The sequence below is a fragment of the Bombus flavifrons genome, chromosome 7, assembly GCF_040668555.2.
Source record: "Bombus flavifrons isolate JBK064 chromosome 7, iyBomFlav1_principal, whole genome shotgun sequence".
NCBI lineage: Eukaryota > Metazoa > Arthropoda > Insecta > Hymenoptera > Apidae > Bombus > Bombus flavifrons.
This window is the reverse complement of record NC_138448.1, coordinates 5,224,432-5,246,855: the sequence shown is the minus strand read 5'-3', so window position 1 is coordinate 5,246,855 and position 22,424 is coordinate 5,224,432. Positions and strand designations below refer to the sequence as shown.

Here is a 22,424-nt window from a genome sequence, read left to right as displayed (position 1 = left end):
TTGTGCATTAAATTAATAGATAATTATTACATGATATTTGTATATGTACATATAAATACAGCATTTCTAATGATTTGCAAAGTACTTAATAGAATATTATGTTACCTCCGTTTCTGGCAAAATAATTTTTCAAATGATTAATATGATATTTATTTGCAGATTTGTTTGGATGTCCTTCAAAAATCCATATTTTCCACCGTTTGTGGAAAAACTTCCAATTAGTTCGAAGAGATCACCTGTTTGTTTGCCCATAATTGGATGAGTCTAAATGGAATGCTCATGGATATTCACGAGCGTAAGTAAATATCTGTTATCCCTATAATTAATAAATACTACCTAATACCGTAGAGATATTTTAAAATCCACAAAGAAGGGGTAAAAATATAAAAGAAAATTTACAACTTTTTTAATTTCCAAAAATACAGTTATAAACAATAATATGTCGAGGATAATTTCACATATTGTGCAAACAACATCAATGATACGTAACAGGGTGTTAAATGTCAACGTTATTAGGGCAAACATCATTTATGTCTCGTTCCATCTTTTATCAGCTTTTTTAAGAACGTTAGTTCTTTGCGGAATAGAAGAGCGTGACATACGAAAACGTTGTGTTTGTGATCTGTAATGTAAGAAAAATATTTTACAAAGATCTATTTTCCGTATTTATACTCTGACGTTAGTTCAATCAATAGAGCTATTAGGATGGATTTGATTTGATATAGCGAGAGCTTTTACATAAATCACTGCAAATGTCATAATTAAATGAATACTTGGGGTTGTGCTTCCTGAAAAGTTTGTGCTAAGTTCGTAGAAATTCGATATAGCAAATACGACTATCTTCTTGACACGTTTCTTTAAATATTTAACCTAAGAACGCATTTCTATACAAAAAGTCAGATATATTTTGTGTTCATTTCGTAAAAATAATTGGTACGTTGCAAAACAGTAAAAAATGAAGAAACAGCATGTGTATTCGTGCTCGCTCGAAAGTCATAGGACATATCAACCTTTGTTTATGATAATCTGAATTTGGATCCTCAGTCTAAATTTAGTGTGGAAGAAATACTAGGGACTCCTTGTCAGAATATACCTTTCAATTTTCTACGCGATGTACAGTATATTTTTTACAATAACCAGCTTCCGAATTTGGAGTTTATTAACTTGGAACCTTTTCATCGGATTTCAACGTTCAATGTTTCATAGCGTTAATTCACCAGGCTTCCCACCATGCACGCAACATTTTTCTTAAATGTTGAAAACTACAAAAATTTTGAATTTAATTATATTTTAAATTATTATATTTTATTAATTATTAATTATATAAATATTTTAATTATATTTGAAATTTTAGAAAATTCTGGAAGTTGCAAAAATTAAGACGTCGATATTTTTTTGATTGCTCGTGATAGCTGACATGGCAAAGTATACGTAACAAATTTGGGTCCAGTAGCAAAACTTTCATTTAGCAGTCACAGGATAGAAAACTGTTACAACCTGTCGTAATTAACAAGTTGATTGTGTGAGACGCAATCGGCTGACCTGATTTTGCACACATATTATACTTAGACTGATGATCCCAAATCCAGATTATCACAAATGAAGGTTGATTTGTTTATCAAAGAATGAATTTCGGGCGCGTGATAATACACATGCTGTGTTTCTTACTATTTTGCAACGTACATATTAAAAAAAAAAAAAAAAACGAACAAATAGAGACGACAAAAACGCTTAATGTTTGCTACACCGAACTTCCATCGAACTTAGCAGAAAATTTCCAGGAGGCGCAACTACTGATTTTCCGTAATATTTGACAGCGATTTATGCAGAAATTTTTGTTAGATCAGATCAAATTCATGCCAATAGCTCCATTGATTGGACTATACTGTGACAGAAGTAAATCGTGTTACCGCGGTTAGACCCTGTAACGACGAAACGAAGAATTTGCCCTTGGAAAACGAACAGCCTCTTATACTTCGTGTGAGAACCATTAGATACAATTTTTGAGCTTTCACAGGGATTTTGTACCAATGAGAATTGTATCTAAAATTTATACGAGAATTCATGTCGTTTTTCTATATGTATCCATCTTTTTCATAACGGAAAAATATTTTTTTAAATAAGTAAATAAGTAAATAAGAAACGTTAGACAATTTTTTCTTTTTCTAATTTCTTTTGCCTTAGTCATCTCCAAAAAAGTATGAATTTGTATAAATATGCACAATATAATTATCGTTATTACTATTATTAAAATAAAGTTAATAATATTCTGATCCGATAAATGGAATACTTACGCGTCGTAAAACACACCTAAACTGTGATCGATTAGTCTTTGACCAAAGTACATTGCTAATGTAGCGTAAGAAATAAAAGATAACAAAATGATGAGTATTATCATTAATATTCGTCCCTCGTCGTTCGTTTGCACCGATTGATAGAACTAATTCAATAATTTTGTAAATTTCATTACTTGAACTTCCAAATTACTTACAGTATCTTAGATCTTATTTATGATTAATGGAAAATAAGAAGCTTTTTTCTTTTTTAAAGGAGGATAATATTAGAAATAATGTAAAAATTATACAGCATACGATAATTATTATCCTGTTAAATATACTACTTACTTTGTGAAATATTCAAGTTCTGTAAATCAATTTTCAAAAATTTGTTTTTTGACATCGTACGTGGTGTATATAGTAATGACATTCTCAGTTGCAAAATGAAATTCATTTGCATAAATTCGATTGACATATTTAAAGAGAGAGAGAGAGAGAGAGAGAGAGAGAGAGAGAGAGAGAGAGAGAGAGAGAGAGAGAGAGAGAGAGAGACTCCACTTATATATTTGTATATACACCAAATAATTATTAACGCGCAATGAAAAAATTAATATTCATGTCGTTGATATGAACATTCAATGTTACTCACGCTCACAAACACCATGGTTGCTCCAATGATACCAAAACACACTAGAATGACGTAATGTATTTCAAACATGTCCCATATGGCCTGTATATATCTTAAAAGATTTAAAATTGGCTAGATCCAATTCTTGGTAGATATAATAAGAAATTATCGCAGGTATCTACTAACTTCATCGCTTTTATGTGAACACGCACGGCCAATATTATCTTCGTGTAAACATCACTATTTTTCTCGCATCCAGAAATTTCCTTAATATATTCGTTGGCAGCGTACCTCAAGTGATAGCTACACCGAAGTGGAGTATTCATAAACATTGATATCACTCATTGATTTTCTTTTATCAAGTTGCTTAGTAATGCTATAACTATATACTTATAACATAGTGCTACATCAAAAACATCAAAGTGACACAAAAATTGTATATTAGTTTTTTTTATAATTTTACAATTAATTAATTTTATAATTACATGCTTCCGGCGAAAATTATTTTTTCCCGGGATTATCACTTGTTGAAAATATTACTTGAAATTTTAAATTAATTCTAAAGAATTAAGAAATATGCTAAATTAATTAAAAAAAAAAAATTACGTGTAATTCTTTAAAATATTCAGTTCCGTTGGGAAAAATTAAAATTGTACAATTGGATTTAAAATTCCCATTAAGCTGTTAATGATTCCTTCGTGCATGGTTAGAAGGTTAATAGCAGCCTTTATAATTCCAATTGTCTTATTCTATTAATGATCATTATCGTTAATATAAAATATATCCAATTTACAAATAAAACCGTATCGTAAATAGTATTCGGTATGTGCAGTGTACATATAGTGTTTTAATTTTTGATATTATTCATAGAAAATGCTGAAAAACATTCAATCGACTTAATTATTTTATATCCAACATACATACATAATCCCACTGAAAATCGTTCACATAATAAAATATAGATATGAAATAAAATGTACATATATATAATGTAATATATAAAATGTAAACAATTACTCGTTGTAACGTGAACATTATAGTATAGTGAGGTAATACTATAAAACAGATTTACATACATTTACCGATTAATTTTACTTTTACCTTGTAATTTTGAACAATCCACATATGTGTTCTGACAAAACCATAAAAGTTATTTCCAAAGCTGTCAAGATTATAATATTAAGCAATACATTCAAGAAGATCAGATAGAAAGTAGGATAACTTATAGCTTTTCCTAATGCTTTCAAAGCAAACGGTCGTTGCCAGAATCTAGTATAATTTTCTTCTGGTATTTGAAGAACAGGCAGTGTCTGATATATGAAAATCACGACAATGGTAATGGAACATATGAAAACTGAAATTGATACATATTTTTACACCGCAAAATTGATACCAGAAATGAAAATGTTTGTTTTGGTATGAATTTCATACTCATCAGCGATATAGATATAGTATGCACCAACTCTGCATATTTCCGAAGAATTTCGATGCTCGGTTTATCGTTTTTCAAGAATTTCCAATCGAATTCGATCGCTGTGTACAAAGTATATACCTAACAATACGACAGTGAATGTTAATTTTTATTAATGTTGAATGGTAATTGTTAAAAACAAAATAATAATAAAAATTGTAAATTTTCTAAATAACAAATTTAACGTTGCAAACGGAAACTTACGGCAGCCATATGTCTATGATGAAAGAAGTATTTGAAAACTATCATCAGATTCTGTACGAAAATGGATAGAACATTCGCCGCGCAATGGATGTCGCACTCAAACGTGTAAAACCATGTTGTCTAAAAATATACTCGTGCTTGAGAAAATTATAATTTTCGTATACGATGCTTGAAAAAGTACACTGTTCCGTTTAAATGAATATTTCAAATCAATACGCGATATAGCACTCTCGTTGACAACATCGGTGTAACGTAGAATTACAATTCCACAATTAAAGACGCAACTGACGAATTTAATTAAATATCAATTCGGCCCTCGCGCTGTAGCCCTAAAACTATTAATCCTAACAGATTACCAAGTGATTTCAGATTTCAATCTATTTTCAACTGCCAGAAATATGCAGACACTTTTCACAAAATTAATTTCGACGTTTATGGAAACGTAATTATATATTCGAAAATGGATTCACGATATTATAACAATTTCAGTGTTTTACGCGGCTGTTCACACCGACGTGAAAAATTTTCACTGAAAGCTCGAGTAGTGTTTCTCGTCCACGATAAATTTACCGTCGTTACAAATTCGATCTTTTATATATTTACATATTCTTCAAACACTTTCACATCAAATGCTTTCGCATAGTTCAATGAAATTCTCTGAACGATACATTGACTCGCAACACAAATTGGTCTCGTTTTCGTCGAATCTCCCTTGTTCTGACGTTCTTCCAACACAAGACAAAGTTATTTTGAGTCGTGGCACTTTTGAAACATATATGCGATGTGTTACTAACTAATGAAATAGAACAACATAATTTTCGCGAAAGTTCATTCAAACACTTTCACTGCGATGATCACTGCTGACTACCGTCACTATTAATAAAATGACCAGATAACAACGACATAAAATCGAATAGTAATAGAATCATAATAAAATTATAATAACATTATAGCTTGTTACATCGAATCATTTGAACGTACAGTAAAGAGTAAAACGTAAAATCTGCGTCGTGTGAACGTGTAAACCAGTAGTGTAAAAGAGTTATTATTAAGATTACCTCGAGCAGTAGATAACCGATGTAAACCGTATAAAAGAAAGTGATTCGAAATAGACGAAACTTCGAATTTGGAGTTGGCCAGAATCCTAAAACCAGCAGAAGCTTCTTCATGAACAAGTAGTCGGATCTCCTGACGCACGTCATTCTCCTACGAAGTCTGAAGCACGAGTGTGTTTCGATTCATCGGTTGCCAGGTATACAATCCCCCCTTTCTGAATTTATGGCAAGATACGGAGAAGGAGATGGTAAAATATCAAGAGAGAAGAGGGGAAAATATCGAGAGAAGTGGCAAAAATGATTGACAGCACGGGCAATTTGCAAGGATCGATAGTTGCATCGGTTTCTTGTGTAGCGGGGGTGAAAAAAGAAATTCAACCGAAGGTAAAAGAAATATATCTAGGGGTGAAATTATAATTACTGTCGCGCCAAGTGTCTCGACATCACTTCCTATTTTCTGAAATTCACACAAATGCAAATTTTTTATATTTTTCAACTACCTTTGCTTGTTGTTTGTTGTACATTTACCTGTGCACAGTGATTCGCGCAAATATTTCGACATTTATCATAGAAAACTTTTGTGTGTTCTGTGCGTTAGAACCTTTTTCTACGGTATGTCAAATGTTTTCAGATTTTGAGAAATCGATTGTCAGATGAAACAGTTGGTTTTTGATAGGATCATAGTGAAATTTGAGCGATAGTATTGAGCAAAAGTTGTTGCAGAATTGTAAATCGTGTTTCTAAGGAAGAGAACCAGACGCAGATTTTATACGATTAGTTGAAGGTGAAAGTACCTCGTTTGAAGTGTCTATAAAATTCTAATGCAACAGAATTATTAGAGAAAGTAAACTGCGGATTTTTATGTATTTCATTTATAATATTTAGTAGATAAAATAATTCTCCGCCTAGATTCCATTATCTTTAAATATATCCCCAAAAATATAAATTTGCATGATCATTTATAGTTGAATAAGGAGTAATTGTTACTGTTACATCTGCCACTGATCTTCATAATCGTGGAGTTTATACGAAAGAAATATTCTGCAGAATTATCTTCTTGTATCAAAGTACTCGTTGTATTATAGGAAAAGAAATATGTCAAAATACGTTAAATAATATTATTCTGTGATTTTGGTATAAATTCGATAAAAGAAGAGGAAGGATAGGAGGATGAGGATTCCTTAGAAAGAAGTTCCTTTTGTGTGTCAGAAGATATCGATTCGTCGTGAAGGGGTGCGAATGTGTGCTAAGGGGGAAGTACGGTATGCAAAGGAAAATCGATATAAGGACTCTCGTGAAAAAATAAACATTTCATAAGCGAGGGTCTTGACCTTACTCAAACAAAAGGGAAGAGATGCTGTTTTTATACTCGCATAAAATATTAACTATGAAACTAAAATTAAAAAATTCTTTTTCGTGTCACGCATTAGAAAAAGGAAGAATATAAATTGCACTTTAATAATTGAAATATTATTTATTCAATTAAGTCTGTGAACTCGTCGACTAATATAAAAATTTCTTACTTCGTTATTTGCATGGAATGAAACACCATAAGATAACTGACGCTTAAATTTACAAGCTAGAAAAAGAGTTGTCGATCTTAATGAGGAATGTAAAAGTACCCAAAGTTAATGGCAGTAAAAATAGATATAAAATTTAACAAATTATAGATACCCTGAAGAAACCTTCTACCGATGGGGTATAGAAACCAAGAATTATTTTTATGTCGATTGTAGCTTCTATCATCAAGAAAAGATATAGTTTTTGTATCCACACGGGAGCTTCATACCATTTCGCGCAGTATCTGTAAATATGCGAAACACAATCTGTAATTCTATATAAAGTTAGTAAAATCTTTCGTAAGAATTCGCGTAAGACGTCACTTAATGTTTATTCTAATTCGTTATTAGAAGTATCACTTTACAGTTATGACAATTCTGAAACTCTTAGGAAACTAAAAAATTACTTATTTAAATTTCTTTACTTGTAATTAAGTCAAAATATTTCTATCATGTATTTTATTTTCAGATTTTAGATTTTTTTTCTTATTATATTATCACCTTTCTCTTTGTTAAATAACTTAAAGAAAATCTTGCAAACATGGAAATCACAACACGTGAAAATACAAATAATTTGTATTGTAAGTAAAAACTAGAAAAATGAAGTACTCACGCGTAAAAGAAAATAGCAGCATGGTGATCTCGAACATTTTGTGCGGTGAGGTTTCCAAAGTACAATACGCCGAAATGAAGGATAATTACTAATGAGATTAATAGAGCTTTCTTTATATTAAACGCGAGAAATATCAGTTCGTACACCTGTTATTGAAACAAACTAATTCGATTGTCTTTTTCGAGATTTACTACTTAATTTATTCTATCCATTCCTTCCCTCCAGGTCTTTTCTAATACTCATCATTCTTTTTTATGAAGACCAACAGTTACTCACGTAAATGAGATGAACAATAAGAGAAACCATGCCGAGAAAAAGCATAATTGTGTAAGTCATCACGAAAGTGTTCGTTAAGCCTTTAAAAAACCTTTAACAACATAAAAAATCATATATACTCTATATATTTTGAAGCAACATGCAGAATGTATTTATATTTTCTTCTTCTTTATTCTTTTAATGAAAACACGTTTGAAATATTTTCTTTACTCCTCGTATAGTTAGAAGAAAATATTTAATACTACTGTAGAAGTATTTTAAGGAAATCAAATCGAGGGACATGATATTTTACTAAATACAAGAAAATAAATGGGTTGTTCAGATGGTAATCTACAGTTCTATAGGAATGTGTAGTTATATTGTAACAGCGCATCTTTTGCTTAATGGTGATTAGAAATTTTAGAATAGAAATATTTATTTCGTGAAATGTTTATAGTTATAATAATTTTATGCAATTGCCATAATTATCTGTTACACTTAGCTCACGTAACGGTAACTATGAAATAATCATTCTTCTTCATACTGAATATATTGCCTATTTATCAATGCAGTTTTATACCTGCTAACACGTATAAATATCATTCAACGATTAAAAATTATAGATACTAACGTGAGACATCGTTTGTGTGTGTTCACAGCGTTTACAATTCTTAAGAAAATCACGATGTTTTTACGCATGGGAGACATTTCATATTTGTCACAATCTAACGCATGCTCAATTTTATTACTGAAACATGAAAAATATCTTAATGAATATTACAATTCAAAAGAATGATAAGATACATATACATATTTCTTTTTTGAAAATCAAATTCGAGTAAGAAATAGTAAAAAATACTTTTAAAAATTTGCAAAATGTTATAACTACAAAATGTAAAATATTCAATTACAATTAAAAGTCGTTAGTACTAATGTTATAATTAATATAGGTATAATAAAGAAATCATAGCTAATATTTCTTACCCTGCAATTGTAAACATCCCAACAAGGTGTTGACAGAAAATCACGTAAGTCGTTTCAGTGGTTGTCATCACTATTGCTCCCAAAATATTAACAATAATCAAAGAAAATAATGCAAAATAAGACGAGTTGTTATATCGTATGATAATAAATGTTATATTGGTCAAGTGGGTTGATCGAGATTCGTTTACAGGTGTCATGATATCGATAATGACTGGCAGCAATTGAGATACAGCAAACAGAATCGAAGTCATGACAATTATTGCTGAAATTATGAAGATGACCATAACATAAATACTAAATTGTTCAGAATCATTAAAATCACTAGTCATCGGCTGACTTCAGCTTAAGAGTAATATATTGTAATATAAAAATAAACACGCAGAAAGTAGAAAAATATTTATATATAGAACACATCACATTGTTTCGAAATTAACACAGATATTCTAAGTGGCTTTAAATGATATTTTCTGTTGATGATGATGAACTGCTCAAATAGAAGAATAACGTTAAATAGAAACAATGCTGCTATGAATTGCCAAATAAATATGAAAATTATTGTACGGCCATCCTTTTTGAGGGGTGATAGGCTTAGCTGGGTTAAAAATTGTTCATTAATACGTTAAAAAAAAGTGCAGAAATCATATAACAAAAGATCGTGGATAAGTAACAATGGAAGCGAATAAATTACTGATTTTCGAGTGTTTTAAATTTTTACATTTCTCCATTCGTAAAGTAAATTTACTTGTGGCAACTATCGTAATGAGCTTTCCAGAAGACGTACGACTCCGTAACATATCCAATTCGGTCTCGTTGTGTTGAATATCGTTCCAATCATGTTTGACGAGTTGAAACAATATCTTCATCTGCATTTGGAAGCAAAAATCCTTAATTCACTACAGTTGTCTACCAATGATCACACGGTAGTGTATATAACTCACTTTTTTGGTCTGACAACAAAACGTGCAGTATTTCAATATGTACATTGTTGTTATTATCATGTAGGCAGAATAGGAAATGAAGTCGTCAATATTGTACACCGAGGTGAAAATATTCGTTAGCTGCAATTGTTTGTTACCTGTTTATAGTTGAATAACACCTACACTGGCTCGCGAAAATATTTCATGATAGATTGAACTTGCAACAGAAACCGCAGGAAAACCCACAGTAACAAGCACAAAAAATTGCAAGATTAAAGAAAATACAGGCTATCCTTCTATAACATGCTTAATTCTTGTTGTAATCGAAACCATGTTACAAGGATATCGTGTTATAGGAGGGTTATCGCAATTTTTCCACTGTGTTATATCGAAGTCGTGTTTTCAGCGAACCGTCTTATAAGAAGATTGAATATACCTGAATGATCAAACCAACTATGAAGACCGCCAACATATAGAAGTTAAGAATGATCGTTAATTTGGACTTTTCGTACGGCCACAAGCCAGTCAACAGTAGAAGTTGCTGATTAATGTTATAATATTTGCTCCCAAGAAAGTCCATGCTTCTCGGAAACTAATAGATATTTTTGATGCTTGTGGTGCCGCACAAATGTTCACTTCAACCATCCTCCGGAAGTCTTTATAAATAAGGAGAAAGTTTTCCGCGGACGACTCGGAAGGGTGCGATAATAACAGTGGAGTGGACGTGTTTCGAGACATCGGTGAATTAAGTAAATTATAGAGTGCACAGACGGTCTTCCGCACCATTTTCAGCTTCTCCCCGCTCTTCCTGAAAACGCGCACGCGTGTTCCGCCTCATCCCTTTTGCCAGTCCTCGTCAGTGTGTGTTGCATCGTGAAGTAAAGTGTATCGAATGTGCAGAACAGAATAGAAAGCATCTACGGAAAGATAGTTTGATGGTTTGTAATTGTTTAACATCGTTTTAACGACACAAGTATACACGAAAGTAGTTGCGCGCTTCCTTATTCTCAAATAAAGCGTTTCTCAGTGTCATCAAATTCTTATAGTTACATAAAAGTGTTATTAAGTGATACAAAACCTAATTTACTTGCACTTTAATTAGTATATGAATAGATGCGGTAATAAATACAATAGTGCAGCCGCCGTAATTGTTATTGTGATGTACACAAAATTGTGACCTTTCAAAAGTGCTGTAATTAAATACGACTATTACGATTAGTAAAATTTGAAACTAGTCTGCGGATGTATAGAGATGTTACAAGGTATTTACTGCGTACATATATTTATTAAGGAACTGGGACAATGAGGAGAAAGAAAAGAACGAATGGCTACCTTCACACGTATAAGTTTCACTGAATACCGAGGCGTATTAACATCGTAAATTGTACATAAAGTAAATTGTAAAAGAAGCAAATCTTGTAGATTCTATGTATACTCTCGGGTTTATGTAAAACCTTATCAATATAATTACGATAGTTAAGTTCCATTACGTTGATAATATATGTTGAAATGTTTCGTACGACACACATAATACATACATTCATAACAAAGATTCGTAAAAGATTATAATAATCGTAATAGAAGTTTATGAGCTATCTACCTCAAACTTTGCACTCAAAGACGTGCCACCTGTCATTATGGTACTGTTTGTTGCGCTGGATAGTGTTTGCTCCATTGCATACAAACGAAGTTATTGAAATTTGTATTCAGTTACAAAAGTAAGCAGTGGTGAGTGTTAGACTTTGCATAACGTAGTCGACCAACGACCAAGAAATGTTTACTGCGCAAATATATCAAAAAATTATGGAACAGATGATATTAAGTTTCTAATTTAAATATGACATCGTTCAATATAAAATTGAAAGAAAGAAGAGAGTGACTATATATTATAATATATTAATATGCAACAATATCATACTAATTATTAAAGTTCACACTATGGTATAATAGTTACTTCTAGTGTATGCATTTTACACAGCTTAATAAAGAAACGATCAGCTTTATTCATTAAAACGGGGAATACACACATTGACTATCAGAAATCTGACTTCAAGTCACAATCTCGCTGCTGTCAAAACCGTAAGTCAATGATGCTTTGAATATTCTATTGAATTGAGTATATCACGGTAAAGTACGAGAAAGACGTACTCAGCATCTAAAATGCAATAACATTTGACTAGCAGATATCAGACACCGATTATACAGTAACAAACTGAAAAAATTACCTTCGAAATACCGACATGAGAAGCGACGATAAGTCCGAAAATACTTATCACACTTTCCGTTGAACTCCTCATCATGATAAAGAGTAACAAATTCTGCGCTTCTACAGGCATGCAATACCATGTAGAATTGTACCTGCATATTGTTGCATCGCTTAATATACACTAGTATTATAATTGTGTTACTTAATTAGTAAACAGAAACATTTAGACAAATAGAAAATAATGTAATAAACAACGACAGAACAACCACATTTAGATAAATTTGAGCTTACGATTCCTTAAACACGTTCAGACTGCGATCTATTATAAGTTGTCCGGAATAGCAACTTATGTACAAGAACGTTAAATGACCAATAAGGGAACAGATACAGATGAAGATTTCTTTTTCATCTTTCGCGTCTGTTAACGCGTTAGAAACCTGTAAAACATTAGGATAAATTAGAATCAATTTTCCCATTCTGTTCAATTGTTCGGCATTATCAGAGTGTCTTTTCCGTAAATTCAATCCCTCTAACAAAAGTAATGGTAAAGGACACATTTCAATTTACTCTCGTTAGAAATATTTGAATTCTATGCGCAACAAATTGAACTGAAATATTCGGGCGACGTTAGCGATATTTGTATAAACAATCTCCATATATCCATAACCAATAGAAGATAGTATCCCTTTTCAAATTACACTTTTATGGTGAACCATTTATAAGAGAAAGAACAGAGAAAGTGTAAAACTTCGAGAAGGTGCTCTCACACATTACATTCATTGAGGATTATGGTTTCTCCCAACAACGTGCAGGAATGAAAGGATACTTACTCGATGCAAAACCACAGAGATAGAAATCACGGCTATACCAGATGGCAGAAGATAATGTATCGGATAATTCGATAACACGTAATTGATGAAACTTTATCCAGCGAATAAATTCCACAAGAAACGTCGGCAGGAAATGCATGGAAAACAAAGTAGGTTCAGCTTAGGTATCTACCATCATATAATATCTACCACTCATTATAGTCAAATGTACCAACTGTAGTGTACTCCTATGACAGTCCACGACGTGCCGGAAGCCCCTGAAATTCGCGTCGATCTGTCTTGACGAGGACAGATCCGCAATTGTTTTTCGCAATCGATAGCTAAAAACGTGCACAAATTTTTAGATAAATATGACTTAAGAAGGAATTTCACTTTGTACCGTTGGAATTAACCTCCAATCAGTCAGCATCATCCTGCGAATTATCGTACTAATGACTGTATTGGGATATATTTATAAGAACTAAATGATCACACAGGTAACCATTTCTCTTCGGTCGATTAATTTGAAACCTGCGCTTGGTGTAAATAGATTGTCGCCATATGAATACATACAAACAACTTCATCTGAAGGATACAGCACATACGAGTAAAATAGAAAAGTCTCAGAAGGACCCTTCGCGAGAGTGAGAGCCCGGTAAATCGCAATAAAAGTCACTGAAATTCTACGACAGCAATATTAACGAACCGCAATGAAACACGCTCCCCGTTTAAATGGTATTGTTTGAATGTTTTGCATATCGTATATTTACCTGAAAATCATGACCACTGTAACGTTGTAAGTGCTGTAAGGTATCTGTTGCACACAATGACCACGTCAAAAAGAGAAAAGTCAGCATTTTCATTCATACCTAGTTATCTCGAACATTGAGCACATCCAGTGGGCAAACACAGCCAACATCAGTTCCGTACCCGCCAGACAGAACAATCCAATTGTATAAACAACTAGGATATTCACGCATAGCATATCGACATACTCTATCCGATCGTGTGGAAATATTGTTAAGTAGGAAAAATAACGTTCTCGAGGTTCGTCCAAAGGCAGTAGCATGTCCAACGTTATCGGAGTGAAGACATACAGCGCTCCCAATAAAGTACACGAGCAACATAAGCCTAAAACGGGAATGGTTTAATTGTAGCATACCTTCGCATCCGAATACTTTTGCACTAGCAAATTGTGTTACTCTCGCAACCGCGGCAGCGAAAGTATTTTCGCGTTTTTCTCTTTCGAATAACACATATCTACTACATAATCATATTAAAGGAACAGCATTACCAGCACAAAACGTCGTCAAGTACAAATGGATCAGTATTCACCTTTTTCTCTAATAAAGCCTATCACATAACCGGAGATTCACAATTTTACATTTATATAATATTCGCAAGGAAACATTCAGACATTAAGGTAATCGCGACTGCGGCGACAAATTCCACGAACATAGAAAATGTTCTCTTACATAGGGAAATGGATATTATGTAAGACGAATAGTCGACGTATTTCATGAGTATCTGAACTTCCAGTTGATCTTTCAGCATGTTGTGTATCGTCCGTAGATTGTTCAAAAGATATATATTCTGTACCCACATAGAAAAATATATATGAATCTCTTTAGTTGAACCTCACAGAGTTTGCTTTAGAGCATCACGTACCACTGGGAACATTGCTACGAAAGAGACATATCGCACGAAGAAGATCATAACTGGGAAGGTTGCGGATAACGTTACGACGCAATCACGAAATGTAATACCAGCTTTAAAAAGCGATTGTACCTATAAACATATTGTGTTAATTCTTTATGTCAAGAAAGAAGCCACATTCTTATAGAGTGTTAATACAATAACATATTTATCTTTCCAAGAATTGTTCGTACTATGATTTGTAACGAGTAGATTCGCCATAAAACGTCAGTCTGTATATGGATTGAAAGCTTAAAAATAATGAATTCTGCATACCTGGAGAACTATGTAAGCGAGCATAATGACAGAGATCGATATTCTGTGAATCGTTGAGTAAATCGACTTGTGATATGGCCAGAGTCCTAAGATACTTAACACTATACGATAAGTGTTGTACTGCCTGTAGAACACGTCCATCTCGCTTCGCTCACTGAACAACGTCTGTGCGGAAAACTCGGGGAATCGTCCGACTACACCTCGCCACGATTTATTATTACCACTGTTATTGTTTCCTCTTGAATTTGTTCGTGCCATCTGTTTATAGAAGTAATTTATAATGCATGGAAATTATAGTCATTCCGCGGCATCGACCGAGGTCATTAACGCCTCCCAAGAAATTGATACATAATAGATGCTCACTTTGAGAAAATTGCAGTCTACCTACAATATTTTTCCTCTGTATATTTTCCCCTCTTTTCAATTTGGTCTTATTTTTTTCTAGCTGTCAGAAGAGGGAAAATTTGTCGCGACGGCAGTATTTCCGCACACATCGCGAACTTGACAGCAACACTTCCATGGTGTGCTCCGTTCGTCATTTTGTTCAATGGATTTGACAAAGGCGAACAGCCGTCGAGGAGCATCAAGAGTTTACGAATTCGATTTGTATCAGGTAGTCGTAATATGTGGAACATCAGCTTTTGGCAACAAAACATACATACTCGTTATGACAATTATTGTCTGAAGTGGTTCTTCTATACAGAGTATCCTTATTTCCACAATAATTATCATTACAATCTGTTCTTCGTCCAATGATATTTCTAACCTCTAAATAATATTGTTCTTCTTAATTTATTTTTACGCTAGATCGTTTGGCATTTGATTCTCTATGAAGTAACGCAGTGTAGATACTAATGCGATATTAGAGATAAAATCTAATGTAATACACTCGATTGAAAATGGATATCGCAAAATTTACTGAAAATGATAAGCTTTCTCTGTTGCAGATTTGACGAAAGAAAGAAAAAAGATGAACCAGCAATTCATTTCCGTAGTGATAGGATATGGAAATGAATTCACGATGATTAACGGGTAATTCGAAAAAATAAGAGATAAGCGAGGAATGGACAAAAGGTATACAACAACGACTGATCCTATCAAGGAAGAAATGAATCTCAGGTATTCTCATTATTGTCAATTGTTAATATAGATACCACAATATTTGAGAAGAAGAATTTTGAAAATATCCAAATTTTTGTGAAATTTCAAGCTAAAAATAGTACACATATTTTATAAGCACCAGATATCGTTTAACAGCAGATTTTTTATAGGAATTCTGTAACAAATATACGAGACAATATAAAAGAATCTGTTATCGTCAAATTAAGAAGTTATAATTAATGCTGAAAAAAATAGCAACGAATAATCTCGTAATATAAATAGTGTGGCGTAATAATATATCATGGAAAATGTGTTGCATATTATCGTATTATAACTTCTATGTACCCAGATTATAAAGCGTCAAACGAATTTTATCTATGCACTAGGAGTTATTTCACTTTTTCAAAAAATATGAAATATGCTACATTTTAATAATTTCAATAATTGGAATTATCATGTTGAAATATATAGAATTACATAAAGATTAATGATTCTAAACTCATAAACCTTTTGGACGATTCCAAAAAGGAAAAGGAACATTTGTTTACTCGCAATGGATGATCGCACGAAAAAATCAAACATAACTTCGATTTTTGGTGGTAGATGAAAATCACAGAGAAAGAGCATCATAAGTCACATTTTCTATGTTTTACAGGAAACGAATTTTAACATTTCCAAAATTCTGTTTGTATTCGACTGCGGAATTATGCGTGTACTTTTATCCCGTTCAAACTTTGAAACACAGTCCCCGTCAGAGTATTCCAATATCAGAGAGATATTAAAACATTCCTTGTCTTAATAATTATACCAATAATTCGTTCGCAATTACATCTCCTGTGTACTAATAACGCAATGTGCAACATTAATATGATATTTTAAGTAAAATCAAATATTATGTCTGTCATTAAAAACACACGCGATTGAAAATATAATGCTATAAAATCTTTTTTATTGAGTATATTTAACATGAAAGGACTGAAAAATGGGCAACGTAAAATTAATTGAAAATCGAAATTCTATTCCACTTCACAATTTCCAGAAGAATGAAATATAAACCAATGACTAATATAAATTATTTATTATTAAATTATTCATTATTAAATATTAACTCAAATCACTGCTATCAACAACTATCGCACAGTCAATTATGCTGCAGAAATTCTACTGAAAAGAGTATATCATAGTAAAGTATGAGAAGGATGTATTCAGCATCTGAAACGCAATAACATTTGACTAGCAGATATCAGACACCGATTATACAGTAACAAACTGAAAAAATTACCTTCGAAATACCGACATGAGAAGCGACGATAAGTCCGAAAATACTTATCACACTTTCCGTTGAACTCCTCAACATGATAAAGAGTAACAAATTCTGCGCTTCTACAGGCATGCAATACCATGTAGAATTGTACCTGCATATTGTTGCATCGCTTAATATACACTAGTATTATAATTGTGTTACTTAATTAGTAAACAGAAACATTTAGACAAATAGAAAATAATGTAATAAACAACGACAGAATAACCACATATAGACAAATTTGAGCTTACGATTCCTTAAACACGTTCAGACTGCGATCTATTATAAGTTGTCCGGAATAGCAACTTAAGTACAAGAACGTTAAATGACCAATAAGGGAACAGATACAGATGAAGATTTCTTTTTCATCTTTCGCGTCTGTTAACGCGTTAGAAACCTGTAAAACATTAGGATAAATTAGAATCAATTTTCCCATTCTGTTCAATTGTTCGGTATTATCAGAGTGTCTTTTCCGTAAATTCAATCCCTCTAACAAAAGTAATGGTAAATGACACATTTCAATTTACTCTCGTTAGAAATATTTGAATTCTATGCGCAACAAATTGAACTGAAATATTCGGGCGACGTTAGCGATATTTGTATAAACAATCTCCATATATCCATAACCAATGGAAGATAGTATCCCTTTTCAAATTACACTTTTGTGGTGAACCATTTATAAGAGAAAGAACAGAGAAGGTCTAAAAACATTGAGAATGTGCTCTCACACATTACATTCATTGAGGATTTTGGTTTTTCGCAACAAAGTGCAGGAATGAAGGATACTTACTCGATGCAAAACCACAGAGATAGAAATCACGGCTATACCAGATGGCAGAAGATAATGTATCGAATAATACGATAACACGTAATTGATGAAACTTTATCCAGCGAATAAATTCCACAAGAAACGTCGGTAAGAAATGCATGGAAAACAAAGTAGGTTCAGCTTAGGTATCTACCATCATATAATATCTACCACTCATTATTGTCAAATGTACCAACTGTAGTGTACTCCTATGACAGTCCACGACGTGCCGGAAGCCCCTGAAATTCGCGTCGATCTGTCTTGACGAGGACAGATCCGCAATTGTTTTTCGCAATCGATAGCTAAAAACGTGCACAAATTTTTAGACAAATATGACTTAAGAAGGAATTTCACTTTGTACCGTTGGAATTAACCTCCAATCAGTCAGCATCATCCTGCGAATTATCGTACTAATGACTGTATTGGGATATATTTATAAGAACTAAATGATCACACAGGTAACCATTTCTCTTCGGTCGATTAATTTGAAAGCTGCGCTTGGTGAAAATAGATTGTCGCCATATGAATACATACAAACAACGTCATCTGAAGGATACAGCACATACGAGTAAAATAGAAAAGTCTGAGAAGGACCCTTCGCGAGAGTGAGAGCCCGGTAAATCGCAATAAAAGTCACTGAAATTCTACGACAGCAATATTAACGAACCGCAATGAAACACGCTCCCCGTTTAAATGGTATTGTTTGAATGTTTTGCATATCGTATATTTACCTGAAAATCATGACCACTGTAACGTTGTAAGTGCTGCAAGGTATCTGTTGCACACAATGACCACGTCAAAAAGAGAAAAGTCAGCATTTTCATTCATACCTAGTTATCTCGAACATTGCGCACATCCAGTGGGCAAACACAGCCGACATCAGTTCCGTACCCGCCAGACAGAACAATCCAATTGTATAAACAACTAGGATATTCACGCATACGATATCGACATACTCTATCCGATCGTGTGCAAATATTAAGTAGGAAAAATAACGTCTCCGAGATTCGTTCAAAGGCAGTAGCAGATCCAACGTTATCGGAGTGAAAACATACGACGCTGCGAATAAGATCCACGAGCAACATAAGCCTAAAATGAGAAGAGGGTGATTTAATAATACGATGATATCTTTGCATCCGAATGTTTTTGTACTAACAAATGATGTTAGTCTTGTAAACGCGACAACGAAAGTAGTTTCTCATTTTGCTCTCTTGAATAACACATATTTACCATGTAATCGTATTAAAGGAACAGTATTTCTGACACAAAACTGTGTCATGTGCAAGGGATTCGACATTTCTCGCTTTGTCGAATAAAGTCAATCACATAAACAAAGTTTTACAATTTTACGTTTACGTAATATTCGGAAGATAATATTCAGATATTAAGATAATCGCGAGTACGGTGACGAACTATACGAACATAGAAAATGTTTTCATACATAGGAAAATAGCGATTATGGAACTACAATAATCGACGTAATTCATCAGTATGTGAACTTCAAATTGATCCTTCAGCATGGTCTCTAGCGTGCGTAGATGGTCAAAAAGGTATTTAGTCTGTACCGACATGAAAAAATATATATGAATGTCATTATTTGAACTTCACATAGTTCACTTTAGAGCATAACGTACCACTGGGAACAATGCTACGGAAGAGACATATCGCATGAGAATGGCCAGAACTGGACAGATTGCAGATAACGTTACGATGCAACCTCGAAATGTAATACCAGCTTTAAAAAGCGATAGTACCTATAAATATATTGTGTTAATTCATTATAACAAGAAAGAGGCCATATCGTTGTATAGTGTTAATACAGTAACATATTTATCATTTCACAAATTCGTAACGAGTAGATTCGCAATAAAACGTCGCGGAGTACATAGATTGAGAGCATAAAAATGATGAATTCTGCATACCTGGAAAACTATATAGGCGAGCATAATGACAGAGATCGATATTCTGTGAATCGTTGAGTAAATCGACTTATGATATGGCCAGAGTCCTAAGATACTCAGCAGTATACGATAAGTGTTGTACTGCCTGTAGAACACGTCCATCTCGCTTCGCTCACTGAAGAACGTCCGTGCGGAAAACTCGGGGAATCGTCCGACTACACCTCGCCACGATTTATTATTTCCACTGTTATTGTTTCCTCTTGAATTTGTTCGTGCCGTATGTCTATAGAAGCAATTTATAATGCATGGAAATTACAGTCATTCCGCGGCATCGACCGAGGACATTAACGCCTCCCAAGAAATTGATACATAATAGATGCTCACTTTGAGAAAATTGCAGTCTACCTGTAATATTTTTCCTCTGCATATTTTCCCCTCTTTTCAATTTGATCTTATTTTTTTCTAGGTGTTAGAAGAGGGAAAATTTGTCGCGACGGCAGTATTTCCGCAGACATCGCGAACTTGACAGCAACACTTCCATGGTGTGCTCCGTTCGTCATTTTGTTCAATGGATTTGACAAAGGCGAACAGCCGTCGAGGAGTATCAAGAGTTTACGAATTCGATTTGTATCAGGTAGTCGTAATATGTGAAATATCAGCTTCTTGCAACAAAATATACCTACTCTTCCTGACAATTATGGTCTGAAGTGATTCTTCTATGCAGAGTGTCCTTATTGTCACAATAATTAACATTGCAATCTGTTCTTCGTCCAATGCTATTGTTAACGTCTGAGCAAGTAATACTGTTATTCTTAATTTATTTTTGCGCTAGATCGCTTGGCATTTGATTCTCTATGAAGTAACGCAGTGTAGATACTATTGCGATATTACAGATTAAATCTAATGTAATACACTCATTGAAAATGGATATCGTAAAATTTACTGAAAATGATATGCTTTCTCTGTTGCAGATTTGACGAAAGAAAGAAAGAAGATGAACCAGCAATTCATTTCCGTAGTGATAGGATATGGAAATGAATTCACGATGATTAACGGGTAATTCGAAAAAATAAGAGATAAGCGAGGAATGGACAAAAGGTATACAACAACGACTGATCCTATCAAGGAAGAAATGAATCTCAGGTATTCTCATTATTGTCAATTGTTAATATAGATACCACAATATTTGAGAAGAAGAATTTTGAAAATATCCAAATTTTTGTGAAATTTCAAGCTAAAAATAGTACACATATTTTATAAGCACCAGATATCGTTTAACAGCAGATTTTTTATAGGAATTCTGTAACAAATATACGAGACAATATAAAAGAATCTGTTATCGTCAAATTAAGAAGTTATAATTAATGCTGAAAAAAATAGCAACGAATAATCTCGTAATATAAATAGTGTGGCGTAATAATATATCATGGAAAATGTGTTGCATATTATCGTATTATAACTTCTATGTACCCAGATTATAAAGCGTCAAACGAATTTTATCTATGCACTAGGAGTTATTTCACTTTTTCAAAAAATATGAAATATGCTACATTTTAATAATTTCAATAATTGGAATTATCATGTTGAAATATATAGAATTACATAAAGATTAATGATTCTAAACTCATAAACCTTTTGGACGATTCCAAAAAGGAAAAGGAACATTTGTTTACTCGCAATGGATGATCGCACGAAAAAATCAAACATAACTTCGATTTTTGGTGGTAGATGAAAATCACAGAGAAAGAGCATCATAAGTCACATTTTCTATGTTTTACAGGAAACGAATTTTAACATTTCCAAAATTCTGTTTGTATTCGACTGCGGAATTATGCGTGTACTTTTATCCCGTTCAAACTTTGAAACACAGTCCCCGTCAGAGTATTCCAATATCAGAGAGATATTAAAACATTCCTTGTCTTAATAATTATACCAATAATTCGTTCGCAATTACATCTCCTGTGTACTAATAACGCAATGTGCAACATTAATATGATATTTTAAGTAAAATCAAATATTATGTCTGTCATTAAAAACACACGCGATTGAAAATATAATGCTATAAAATCTTTTTTATTGAGTATATTTAACATGAAAAGAGTGAAAAATGGGCAACGTAAAATTAATTGAAAATCGAAATTCTATTCCACTTCACAATTTCCAGAAGAATGAAATATAAACCAATGACTAATATAAATTATTTATTATTAAATTATTCATTATTAAATATTAACTCAAATCACTGCTATCAACAACTATCGCACAGTCAATTATGCTGCAGAAATTCTACTGAAAAGAGTATATCATAGTAAAGTATGAGAAGGATGTATTCAGCATCTGAAACGCAATAACATTTGACCAGC

The 22,424-nt window shown here is 32.9% G+C and overlaps 3 protein-coding genes across 6 annotated transcripts in view; all 3 read right to left on the bottom strand.

The window, feature by feature from the left end:
- alpha-Man-Ia (alpha-Mannosidase class I a) overlaps window positions 1-22,424 on the bottom strand; it is a 236,157-nt gene that overhangs the window by 64,450 nt on the left and 149,283 nt on the right. The gene's annotated exons all lie outside the window — the stretch shown is intronic.
- Window positions 436-6,375, bottom strand: LOC138182130 (odorant receptor 22c-like). Of its 2 annotated transcripts, none has more exons than XM_069117726.1 (9): window positions 5,638-6,375; window positions 4,580-4,699; window positions 4,336-4,456; window positions 4,006-4,258; window positions 3,091-3,207; window positions 2,926-3,016; window positions 2,295-2,440; window positions 1,911-2,043; window positions 436-622 (listed from the first exon to the last, which is right to left on the bottom strand). In XM_069117726.1, exons 1-9 carry the CDS (start codon window positions 5,779-5,781, stop codon window positions 569-571), a joined length of 1,179 nt encoding a protein of 392 aa, XP_068973827.1. In that variant the 5' UTR covers window positions 5,782-6,375; the 3' UTR covers window positions 436-568. The 2 variants fall into 2 exon arrangements, with proteins under 2 accessions (XP_068973827.1, XP_068973828.1); XM_069117727.1 differs by having other exon boundaries at window positions 4,580-5,368; window positions 5,638-5,724.
- Window positions 15,558-20,735, bottom strand: LOC138181431 (uncharacterized). The gene is made up of 8 exons (XM_069116202.1): window positions 20,083-20,735; window positions 19,795-19,914; window positions 19,583-19,719; window positions 18,982-19,329; window positions 18,315-18,462; window positions 17,604-17,749; window positions 17,332-17,464; window positions 15,558-15,716 (listed from the first exon to the last, which is right to left on the bottom strand). The coding sequence occupies exons 1-8, from the start codon at window positions 20,221-20,223 to the stop codon at window positions 15,558-15,560; spliced, it is 1,332 nt and encodes a 443-aa protein (XP_068972303.1). The 5' UTR covers window positions 20,224-20,735.

Excerpts from the sequence above, each read along its gene's own strand:
- LOC138182130 (XM_069117726.1), bottom strand. The coding sequence starts at position 5,781 with ATGACGTGCGTCAGGAGATCCGACTACTTGTTCATGAAGAAGCTTCTG. Across the intron at positions 2,044-2,294 it reads TTAGGTGTGTTTTACGACGC|ATACAATTCTCATTGGTACA; the intron begins GTAAGTATTCCA and ends TATAAATTTTAG. Across the intron at positions 623-1,910 it reads CGTTACAGGGTCTAACCGCG|ATCACAAACACAACGTTTTC; the intron begins GTAACACGATTT and ends CTTACATTACAG.
- LOC138181431 (XM_069116202.1), bottom strand. The coding sequence starts at position 20,223 with ATGGACGTGTTCTACAGGCAGTACAACACTTATCGTATACTGCTGAGT. Across the intron at positions 19,720-19,794 it reads CCGTAGCATTGTTCCCAGTG|ACTAAATACCTTTTTGACCA; the intron begins GTACGTTATGCT and ends ATGTCGGTACAG. Across the intron at positions 18,463-18,981 it reads GAGATAACTAGGTATGAATG|CTATCGATTGCGAAAAACAA; the intron begins AAAATGCTGACT and ends GCACGTTTTTAG.